The sequence below is a fragment of the Electrophorus electricus genome, chromosome 13 (genome assembly GCF_013358815.1).
Source record: "Electrophorus electricus isolate fEleEle1 chromosome 13, fEleEle1.pri, whole genome shotgun sequence".
NCBI classification, from domain to species: domain Eukaryota; kingdom Metazoa; phylum Chordata; class Actinopteri; order Gymnotiformes; family Gymnotidae; genus Electrophorus; species Electrophorus electricus.
The window spans coordinates 7,910,000-7,921,906 of NC_049547.1; the positions used below are offsets into that span (position 1 = coordinate 7,910,000).

Genomic DNA, 11,907 nt, shown 5'->3' on the forward strand with positions numbered 1-11,907 from the left:
TGTATGCTTGTGTATTTACAAAAAACTCAGATAAGAAGACTAAAGTTAACAGTAGACCAGGGTAACGATGACTTGACATTTTCCTGTCCTGATGCAGAGGGTAATTATTTACCTTTTTTCCGCATGACTATAAAACACTACTTTAAAAATCAGGTCATTTAACAGCACTGTTGATTCGCCATTCCTTCTTATTTTGTATGCCAACGTTTTCCACAGGAAGAGTTCTATACCCATGTGTCTACTGCTCTTCCCAGCGTTTATATATTTTACAATGACTTGTTTGTAGTCTGAATGTTGTACGCCGAAGTTTTCCTGGCAGTTGTACGCTTTCACCATCGTGTGGCCAATGAAGGAAGAACAGCAATCGTAAACTTTTCTCTGATGACAAAACCCGACACATTTACTTATAGCCAAGCTGTTTTTAATGTAGTTTTAAAGCATAAATTGTTGTAGTATTTTTCTACCGTCATTCTCTCGAATTCTTATCTGAAGCGGACTTTATGTTAACCATGTTTCTCTATTGTATAGGTTATCGTGGCATATTAGTTTCCATGGGAAAACGCAGCAAAAAATTGTTCCGCATTACCCGAGTCCACCCCGTTGATTTCCGACAGTTTAAATTCAAAAAGACGCCTATTGAACTTTAAAACGAAAGGTGACTTTCATTGTGGTGAAACACGAGACTGGTAAATAGTAGTCATATAGCGTTAAGAAAGCTGATTTTTACCTTGACTTATGCACCATCACAAAATCATACAGCATATTAAAATGTTTTAAACTTTTTATATTTATATACTTATACATTTGTATCACACATTCAAAAACAATAATTGTGCAAATATTCTCCTCCTTGAAAAGTGATGATTAAACTGTAAAATGTCAGCATTGCTGCAGGCTTAAAGTCTAGTATTTCAAATGGTGTTAAAAAAGAACAATATATTCTGATGCACAGCATCCATCAAGGTTTAACATTACAAAAAATAATGTGTCAAAAATAGTAAACACAGTTTGGAGGTTAGGTCATGTAATTATTGTAGGTTTACATGCATTTAAAAAAAAAAAAAAAAAAAAAAAAAAAAGAGGTTTTTGCCCCTCATGAGGGAGCAATTGTACAGTTACTATTTAGTGCCCAACGTATTTCTTCATGCCCAGGTCCTTTACAACCAATACACAAAAACAAAAAAAGGTCTACTACCACATCGCCCGCACATACAACACATCCTACTCACACAGTTCTTCTCTACAAGAACACAACACTTAAAACTTTTTAGCCACCAAAAATTTCCACCAAAATTTCACTGGATACAGTCAAAGAACAAGGCATTTATTGTTCATCAAATATGAAGGCTTGCCTGGCAGGTCTACAGCCTGCAATACAGATGGTCTGTTAGTTTTCACTGGTTAAAATAAAAAAAATTAAAAGAATTTCAGCTAATGTCAAACACATTTAAGAGCAACACATCATTTATGGCAACCCCCCCACCCCAGATCTCTCACAGCCAGTGAGAAGGATCCTTGTGATGTCATGCTCCTCACATTGGTGGCGTTACATACTGTGTCATTTTCTTTCCCTTACCATAGATCAAATCAGATGCTGACTCTTACTTTTGTCTAGAGTTGCAACATCACTTGCTCTTTCAGGTTCACTGTGGAGACCTCAACTTACCCCCAGTCAATCTCACAAACACAATCCGGTCAGGCCCCACCTCAGTCAGTCCGCCAAGAAGGGGGACACTAAAGTTGACCATTTCGGGAGCATAAGCCTGACACTGAGGCCTCACAGAACGCTCACGTGTTTCCGTCATCCCTCCAATCAGATTGGGCTCCTTCTTCCCACCCCTTCTGGGCCTCCTCCACAAGCACATTGCCCATTTTGGGAGCAACTAGGGAGGGTGCAGAGGTGGGTCAACATGGCTCCTCCCCTTGCCACCCATCATGGGTCAGGCAGGTCTGAGGTGTCCACCGTGACCTTTATGAAGATGGTATCATCCTTGATGTATGTGCCATTCTCTAGCACGGTCTGTGCCACAAAGAGCGGGCAGCCTGAGGCAATGTTCATCTCGCCCGTGGGCCGCCTGAAACTGCTGCTGTTTGAGTCAGGCTTGAAGGCATCACCCAGGTGCTTGCGGGCCGGGCCCTGGTCCATCAGCATCAGCGTGACCTTCTGCTTGAAGGGCCAGGGCAGCAGCGCATCATATTCTCCACGCATCACCACAAAGAAGAGTGACAGGTGTGTGCCCTTGCCCATGCCGTCGCCATTCAGGTAGATACGCGCACACATCTTGTAGCCAAAGTAGCCAGTGTAGAAGGGCTGGCTGTAGAGTGAGAGCGTCTTGGCAGCTACCGCCTCCTGCTTCCGCCGCTTGTAGTCGCGGATCTTCCAGATGAGCGTGCCATTGAAGCTGGCCGTCTCCAGCACCTGTAGTTTCAGGTCCATGTCGGCCAGACGGATGTCATGCACGCTGAGCATCTCATCGTGCCGCGAAAGCTGCGTCTCTAAGGAGGCTACATGGGGGCGATGGGACATTTGTTAACAGAAAATGAACTTAAGTTGGCATTCATCTATGGAAGGTGCTACCAGTTGAGGTCATGGAGAGCTACTAAGTTTTTGTGTCTTTGGCCATCATGTTAAATACTTTACAAAGCATATAGTATAGGAGTATTCTGAATGTTTCTGGTGAGCTTAAAGACATTAAATAAGGGTTGTAACTAAACTCAGGGGAAGGTAGTTCTCAAATCACAAATATGTGAAAGTGTTTAGATGTACATATCTTCATATTTTCAAATGTTCTGTTAGATTTCTGCTAATATTATTAGTAGGGGTAAAGACTGCCACAGCACCCAATACCTAATCTTGCTGTAGATGCATGTTTAGCCAACGTGTCACTTATAACACAGCTGTGTGTGCACTCACCCAGTGTGTGTGTGCCGGGGCCAGTGCGGGTGGAATCAAGCGAGGCCACCACTGAGCGCATGCTCTCCACTGCACCCCGCAGTGCCTCCACCTCCTCGCGCATGGCCCTCAGCGGGCGCAACTCCCGTAACTCCATCTCCACCTCCAGAAGCTTTTCTGAGTGAGTGCTCATCAATTTCTGCTCACACACACACACACACACACACACACACACACACACACACACACACACACACACACACACACACACACACACACACACACACACACACACACACACACACACACACACACACAAAAAAAGACAGACTTACTTTACAATACCAAACATTCTTTGTGTGTTAAACGACAACCAAGGATTTATCAAGAGATCTAGAAAGTGAGATTAAAGTAATGCGAAATACTTGGGCTGCAATCCTATTTTAAATTCTGATCCAAAATCGAAATCTGGCTTTGGTGCCTTCAAGCCAGCAAGCATGCCATCTGGTTCGCTGAGCAAAACAAGATAGCTGTTTAAATTTTCTAAAATGCCACAGTGATCACATATGCTTTCCATTCAGTGATTCTGGGCACAGGATGGGCAGACCCATAAACCAGTCTTCATTTAAAACTAGTCAATATCTCTCCTTTATGTTTGGGTTCCAGATCAGTGCGTACTGGCAGACTTGCGCCATCTGTAGTAATAGTTCAGCAAAACCTCTGTAGCATGGTGTCAGCGCTCAAAGAGAGTTGTGTGAGAAGCATCGCTCACCTGCATAGTGGCTAGTTTCTGCTCCAGCTGCCGGTACTTCTCCCTCAGCTCCTCGTACTGCCCATCCACTTCTGTAAGGCGCGTACTCAGGCTTGGAAGAACCTTGTAGCGTTCCAAAAGCTCACTTTTAACATTCTCCACCTACACACACACAGACATATTTGAGCTCATCACTGTTGTTATCCATGAAAAACAAACAAACACAAAAAAAATATATCAGGTAAATGATAAGATCAGGTAAAGCATTTTTTCTGCATGTTTTGGCATTATTTCTTTTTGCCACTTGTCACTGACACACTGATTGCAATATAGGTTACTGCATGACAGTCATGATGCATGAACGGGTCAGACGTGTACCCGGTGACCTGAACACCACAGAACAAAAAAATGTTTATGCATGACTCACCTTAAAATGACAAAACCCAGTTTATTGTAGCCTGTAACTGTTACTATAACAAAAACCCTAGCCATGGTACCTGTAATATGGCTAGAGAGTGGGCGAGGTAAAGGCTGACATGGATTTCATACTGTACCTTGGCTTCTAGTGCACTGTTCCTGGCCACCATGAGGCGCAGGTGTTCTGAGGCAGAGCTTGACTCGTGTTCTCTCATGTCCTGGTTGAGACCCTGAGAAGCAGGTAATTAAAAACCAGTTCATCATTGTGTACATGTGTATTATGTTGCTTTTATCCGGTCTTCTTATACTGTTCTGTATTCTGTTGGATTTTCGTAAGCAAAACTAAATGCCTTATTATTGTTCATCTTCAGCAATATTTCTAAAGACATAAATGTGATGGGTAATGCTAAACTACTAATATATAGAACATCTCTATTTATGACAACATGAGTTGTATTTTATTGTCATATCAGCAAATAAACCATCAAATTCACCTTATAGGAGCAGCCAAAGCGAAAGAAAGAACATGTGACTTGAGCCTTTGGGCAGTCATGCTGGTGACTGGACAGCTACAGAACACATGAAGAACATCTTAAATGAAGTTTACATGCCCACATGACTAGAGAATCACTTTTCTAAACTCTGGAGTAAATGCTCTAGTAGGAATCACACCTAGAGATTATTATATATACATAGGTCCTTACACACACACACACACACAGACAGACAGAGAGAGAGAGAAAGAACGACATTAAAACCAGGCTTACCTCACTCCTTAAAATGGATGAAAATGAACAGTGATTAGGGCATGCTACTGGAAATGCAGGACAGACTGTTTCTTTGTGTTTCTGCCAACAGACAGAGAACCTGCTGTTAGTTCAAAGTTAGGGTCTTGAAAATAAAGACCTAGATGCTGACCCTATAAATTCTAGAAATTCCCACTGACTCAATTAAATCCAGGAATTGATTCCATAATCTCAGAAGTACATCATCATGCCTACCATCATTCCTAAAATGGCAATTAGTTACAGGAGATTCCCCTAAAGTTTCCAGCTCAGTGTCAAACTGAAAAGGTCATGGGACATTTTTGGCACCAAAGGAAGGGGAATACTCAGCACAGAAGTAGTTCATTCATTACAACCAAGGATTTAGACATATGTGGAATACCGTATACTTATAAAAAAAAAAGTCACACTTCCACATAAAAGAAAAACCAATTATGAAACTACAAAAGTACTTTCCATTTCTTGCATGGCTAGTCCTGAAGTCAGCTGACAGGACTAAGGGAAGGTACCTGTAGGTCCGTGAGGGCCATTTTGTGTTTGCAGAATTCACATGTGCTCTCGCGGTGTTTGCATTTGCGGTTCAGGTGCTCAACCATGTCTTTCCTCATGATCTTCTCTTTACACTTTCCTAGAGGGCAGGGCACTTCAAAATACTCACACACATTCAAATGGTCCTGCCCGCCCAATGAGAAAGAGAGAGAAAGACACAGAGTGAGCAGGTGAGAGACAAGCATCAGAAAACATCAGAAAGCATCAGAAACTCCTTAATAAAAATCAATACGATAAAAAAGTATATTTATAAGATACATACACTGCATTGCAATGTAATCAGAATGTTTAAATGCATTATATCATAGGCAATGTCTTGTCTTTTAAAAGAAAAGTATAAGGAACAATCTGAAACAAGGCATACACTAGGATTCTAAAATAAAATTATTAAAGAATTAAATCAGAGGTGTTTCATTACAGGAATATCATTAAAATAAGCCATTGTATTACAATTTTACAAAGTCTCTCCAAACAGCACTGGGCATTGTCTAAAACAGTGCTCTTATAAAGTACCTTACCATAACCTGCTGTAGACTCATTTGTTCTTTACACCCATTCTTCGCACTCCGGCAGTAGACCTTCAGAGTCATAATCTCTCTATGGCAGCACACATCACGGAATATCTGGCAAAAAGGACCCTGGCAGTTAAAAACTAATGCTACAGTGTTATCAGCCTCCTGTGCATGACACTCTGCTTTCAGTTTGACTTTATTTGAGATGGCTTTGAGAATGGTTAGGGGAGGGGGAAAGGAAGGGAGGAGCTTACCTTTTCTTTAAATAGTGGTTGCAGGTCAGCTGGACATACTGGATTAGGTTTACTGCATCACAGTGAAAGAAGAAAAAAAAAAAAACAACATAACTTTCCCTTACCCTTAGGGAACTGAAGATATCAGTGTTCAACTTCTGTAAACAACTTAGCACATACTGTGTGTAATGGCTTAATTCCTATTTTCTCTCTCTCTCATTATATTATATATATATATATATATATATATATATATATATATATATATATATATATATATATATATATATATATATATATATATATATATATATACACACACATATATACATATACATATATACATACACATACATGCATACATACACACAAATTCATGTAATATTTGTTGATTCTTTGCTAAATTAGTAATATTAACACTGAAATCTGCCCTTAGAGCTAATAGCTCAAACTGAGATATCTATTAGGAATATACATAATAATGAAAACCCCAGGTACTTCAGAAATAGGAAGCTTCCTGCTCATTTGCCTCTACAGTGACTTTAAACCAAATTGAACACTTGTTCCATTTAGTTTTCTCAAAAGAGACAAAAAAGACCTAAGATGCAAGAGACAAAAGACCCAAGAAAGATAATATGACGGCATCCTTTTGTCAGATAATACTACTGTCTTCCATTGCATATCAACATTTTGTGCTGCTTCAGTGCTGTCCAAATGGCAGCTCTATCATAATTAGAACTGGAAGCTAAAGATGCAGTTTTCAAGGAGGAAAAGTAAACTGTATCCTTGGTGATTTACTGATATTCGGGGTTGTTATTCATTTGTATGCTACAACCTTTGAACTTTTCCTTCTCTAAAAATGCTAGCACAATCCCAACCCCACATCACAGAGCAATACAGAACAAGGGCAACTACCAGACAGGTTTTCTGAGAATGTTTCCAAAGAAAAGTCAACACTCCTCTCCAGATTGATCATTAGGTCACCACCCTTATGGTTATTTGTTTGTGTGTCACATGTCAAGGTGACAACACGGGTACTGACAACTGCCATTACAATAGCTACTACCCCCACATCCAACCCCCTCACCTAAGCAGGTCAGCGATGCAGCTCTCACAGAAGCGGTGGCCGCACTCCGTCTGCCGCGGCGTACACAGCACCAAGTGGCAGGACTCACAGCAGTACTTGGGCTCGGGCGGCATGACGAAGTGGTCTCGAAAGCCACCGCGCGGAGGGTGGAAGCACTGCTGCAGGACAATCTGCTGCTCCCGCCCGTCCACACTGCGGCCCGCTGACATGACCTGCACAAGATGCACATGTCACGCCCAGCTAGCGCGGCAAGCCGCTACCACACGCCAATGGCTTCAACAACAAGGAAGGGTTTATTTACATATTCATACGTGATCCCAAAGGCTACTGTTACTAATAGCAAATAGCAGGCTACTAGGCACCAGTCATGGTCATGCAAACTGGATGGCTTAGCTTTTTTGGGGGGGGAACATTCTGAAATGTCACACTGTTGCTTGAACGATAACCCTGCTGGCCAGAATTCATTCCTGCAGCATCCTAGAAAGTTACCAAGTCGATCACTGCTTGGTCTCTGCTTGTTTGATGAGCGATTGTATTGGATGGCTGGAAAGTCACCAGTGGCTGGCACAACTGATATCACTTAGCCATGCAAAAAGCACCACATTACACCCTCAAGCTATATAAAAAGGCAAACTGCATTCCAGTGGGATCGCCACATTGCAGTGCAGTATTTTCCAGAGTGAAGTAGAGCAAAATAACTAAAACTTCCTAAAACTACAGATCAAGGCCCCATCAAAAGCACTGTAGTGTTAAGGACCTCTTATATGACAGAGAGAGCTTTAAAGTGTGATACTCACTCTACAATTTAACAATGTTCATTGTGTTATGATGCTTTTGGAAAACCTGGCCTAGAACAGATCCCTTCTACAGTTTTTACCAGTAGACCGACATCTGTATTTTAACAATGTCCGTATAATTTAGTTTCATGTTGATGTTCATTTCAGTAACTATCTTAACACATACTTTTGTACAATTCTATTTCACCGTGTTGAGATTGTCTGCTTATCCGCTCTGGTCCTGGGGGGGTCATGCTTTTCCTGCTTACCTGACTTGACTCATGTCTCTCAGTGTTTCTCCTTCATAATCTGCCACAATCCTGTTAGAGCTCAGCACAGTTACAGGTTACAGTCAGTTCCTGCTGCATTTTCATATGGAAATGGCTGGTGATGCTGCGCCTCCACTTAAACCTTGGCCTTCTGTAGCCACATCAACAGCTCCTGCCCGGCAGCATGCGGCCTGGGAAACCCCTTCATAACAGACATAGCTCTCTGGCACTAATAATATCTCTCCCCTGAGCCAAGCTCCATGCTAACCACACATACGCACACATGAAGGTTCTGGCAAAGCCGCAGGCTCGGGTTCGGTTAACACTTAGCCACAGCTATGGCACTGGTGCAGTGCCGGTGCAGCGCCCCCTCTCTTCTATTGCTGCACAAAACTATCCCACAATTACAGCGTTCAATGGGCCAGTTTACATGAGTTCATATACAGCCCTGCGGGGAAATGGTGGGGAGAAAGACAATAGCCCCTGCATGTGGGCAAAAAGTGCTAACTGAGGACCGGCCCACACTAAGAATGGTCTACAGCTGTCAACAGCTCTGTATAAACGAAGAAGGAAAAGGAAATGACTTGTTTGCTTGTTTGTTGGAATTGCTTGCGCATTACTTTAAAAACTGAGCTTTTATCAAGACTGGACAGGCTGGATCATACCCTGGATGATTGGGAGAGTGTACTAGAATTCATATGTAACATTTTTCGGGAATCTGAAAAGGCGCATAACAGTAGCGACACTAACAAAAGGACTAGTGTCAATTTTACAGCAAACATACACAGTTTTAGTAAATTAAAAAAAAAAACACTTTTCTGCAAATACTGTACTCCAGTGATGCTAAAATTATATGCAGTTATGCTTTTGTAGCAGTCAAACTTATTGCTAACCCTCATAGTACTGTACTATGCATCACAGATACTGGACCTAGTAAATATGAGGTGAGCTTTCTGAATTTAACACCATAAAGCTGTCACCCAGGCTCTCTCACAATGCCAGCATCAGTGGTAGTTTAATTTAAACTAAGTGAATGTGAAAGCTCTCATTAAAATGAGCCCTAATCATCTTTTGATATACCACAGGGACTGTGCAGTCAAGCACAGGGTACATCAACTTAGCCAGACTGATGTAATGATTTTTCAGCCAGGAACACAGATGAGGCCAAGTTTTGATTTCGGCACTTTTTCACCAGATGTATTTGCATCTCTACGGTCATTCTCCTACTGTACTTAAAAATAAATAAATAAATAAATACATAAAAAATTTAAAAAATAATAAATTATAGAGCATGAGGTTTTTGTTTTTTTTGTTTTTTTTAAATCGAGCTTAAGTATTGAATCGTGTACTGTCTATGAAAGAGGGCACTCGAGCAAGAATGAGAACACATGAGATGCCATTCCTCTAAAACAAGGTCAATTTGACAATCAAAGCTTCCCAGGGAAGTTGGTACACTAGTGGCTGACCAATATGTGTAGTTCTCTAGGAACTTCCTGGAATATTTAAGGGGCATTTCCCATCTGCTAATAACATCCCTACATACCGATACACACAAAGAAGCAAACACACTAAAAAGGTAGCCCATAACCAGTTGTAAAAATTGGAAACCCTCATGCAATGCTATAAAAATGACAATTTCTCAACAACATACTTCAGAGTTATTAACCATAAGACTGCCTAAAATAAGCAGTGTAATTTACAAAATTACACAATAATGTAAATGCCAATTCTCTTTTACAGCCCAAAACCACATTTAGGCTTTTACACCAACCTTGTGGAACAGAGGTTATATGTAACAATGTAGTTTTGTTGTAAAAAAAAAAAAGGGGAGGGGGGGGTCAAAACAATGAAACATGCCTCAAAACTAGACAGGGTGAGAGCAAAACTTCAGATGCAGAGAGACAATTTACGCACCCTCGCACAAAGCTTCGCATCCAAGCCCTATAGAACCTAACACCAGAAGGAGCTGGCGGGCGATGCGTGTAACTCAATACAGCGAGTGTGTAAGTTCAGGACTGAGTGGCATCCAGGTAAGGAGGTTTCTTTGCACATGCTTGCCTGACTGAGAAATCATACCAAAAATGAAACAAAGTCTAAAGGGGAATAGCAGCCTATTCTCATCTGACCTTTCAGCAGAGGAGGAGATAGAATGTGACTGACACTGCTCATTAACGGGAAGAAAGGGCAAGGTTAAATGCTGACAGATGATAATGTGACTGTAAATATGATGAGGCAAAATCTGGTACCTACAGAAACACAGAAGAGTAGTAACAAAGGTATATCTGTTCTGATCTTTTGCTGACATACAGTCCAAAAAAAAAAAAAAAAAAAAGTGTGTGCACTGTAGCATATCAGGGGGCCTTACCATGTTATTCCGAGAGTGAAACAGATGTTAAATTCAAATAGAATAGGTTCTGAAGTGAATCTGTGAAATAGTACCCAATCTTTCAAAATGACCATGTCATATTTTACAAATGTTGAATCTTTGAATTCAACAAAACACTATGATGATGCTTAACACTACGCTGTGTGTCATCATGGTTATTTCCCTCAGTGGCCCACAGGCCTCAACAGATTTCCTAGGTTAGGTAGGCTACCTAAAGCTCTGAGAAAAGCAAAATAGTGCATGCTAATGGCAGAGGAGGTGAGGTTGTTGTACTGTAGTTGTACTACATGCACAATTATAATAGTGGCATTTTTATGCAACATTATGCCCTGACTAAAATTTGGCTGGAAAATATAAGCATTCAGTCAGCAGTCTTTTTCTAAGTAGGTGATATTAGCAAATAAGTGTTTTCATGGTAGAGAAAGTTCTCATTCATAACCCAGGAAAAATAACCAGCTAGTCAATGATGTAGGCTTCCTTAGGACATTACTGGACACTGGAAGACACCGTTACACAGAGCATGTCCTAGCTAGCCAACTATGGTTCTGAGGACAGGATAGATTTAACCTAGCGATTTTGATGTCTTGATTATCCCACTAGCCAGGTGACTTAGCTAGTCCCTCTAAAACAAGATTTAGCTTTGATAGCCCATCTATAGAGGCACCTTGAGACGGCAGCTAGCTATACAGGTTTGTGGTAGACGAGTACATGCCTCCTATCACAGCCCGTTGGGTTTGCCTTGACACAGGTTGTTGCTAACCCTACCTTCTACTTACATATTAAGATAGCAATATTCACAAAATCCAACGTGTGATTTGCAGTACTTACATGAATCAGTTAGCAACGTCGTCCAAGATCCCAGCACTGTTTTTCTGAACAATGTAGCTAATAGATAGAGCCTTGGCGGATTGTCCACTCATGAAAGACACCAAGACTAGCTACAACGACTAATTTACACGGAGAAAGCTGTTTCTGTTGGTTTTCAAACCGGCAGAAACTGCCAAGTGATCAAATGTTTTCATTGTCGAATGTACAGTGTCAAAAATTGCGCAGCTCGAATATGGAAAAGGTAAAGACACCAGAGTAAGCCTTATACTGTTGATGTCAATTCTAGTAACTGGAAAGCCCCCTTGCTCTGACTTCCTCAGGAAATCCCCGTCATGAAAAACGTAGTAAATGGACGCCATTGAAGTCAGGAACATACAACCAGTAGATGGCGCAGCATCTACGTACATCCAGCACGTGTTTC

General features: G+C 41.3%; 1 protein-coding gene and 1 long non-coding RNA gene across 3 annotated transcripts; one reads left to right on the forward strand and one right to left on the reverse strand.

The window, feature by feature from the left end:
- Positions 1-763: 763 nt before the first annotated feature.
- On the reverse strand, positions 764-11,830 carry traf3 (TNF receptor-associated factor 3). Of its 2 annotated transcripts, XM_027000318.2 has the most exons (11): positions 11,487-11,830; positions 7,228-7,439; positions 6,162-6,213; positions 5,914-6,018; positions 5,356-5,520; positions 4,829-4,909; positions 4,556-4,630; positions 4,199-4,291; positions 3,666-3,806; positions 2,915-3,092; positions 764-2,505 (listed from the first exon to the last, which is right to left on the reverse strand). In XM_027000318.2, the coding sequence occupies exons 2-11, from the start codon at positions 7,434-7,436 to the stop codon at positions 1,934-1,936; spliced, it is 1,671 nt and encodes a 556-aa protein (XP_026856119.1). In that variant the 5' UTR covers positions 7,437-7,439; positions 11,487-11,830; the 3' UTR covers positions 764-1,933. The 2 variants fall into 2 exon arrangements, with proteins under 2 accessions (XP_026856119.1, XP_026856120.1); XM_027000319.2 differs by lacking the exon at positions 7,228-7,439.
- On the forward strand, positions 2,995-4,817 carry LOC113571408. The gene is made up of 3 exons (XR_003409997.2): positions 2,995-3,074; positions 4,211-4,302; positions 4,563-4,817. It is a non-coding gene; the product is annotated as an uncharacterized LOC113571408 (long non-coding RNA).
- Positions 11,831-11,907: the final 77 nt, after the last annotated feature.

Bases quoted from the DNA above. Each gene is read 5' to 3' on its own strand.
- traf3 (XM_027000318.2), bottom strand. From the start codon at position 7,436: ATGTCAGCGGGCCGCAGTGTGGACGGGCGGGAGCAGCAGATTGTCCTG. The intron at 4,910-5,355 runs GTACCTTCCCTT...GTCTGTTGGCAG, and splicing joins TGGCCCTCACGGACCTACAG to AAACACAAAGAAACAGTCTG. The intron at 2,506-2,914 runs GTGAGTGCACAC...GCCCCCATGTAG, and splicing joins CCCCGGCACACACACACTGG to CCTCCTTAGAGACGCAGCTT.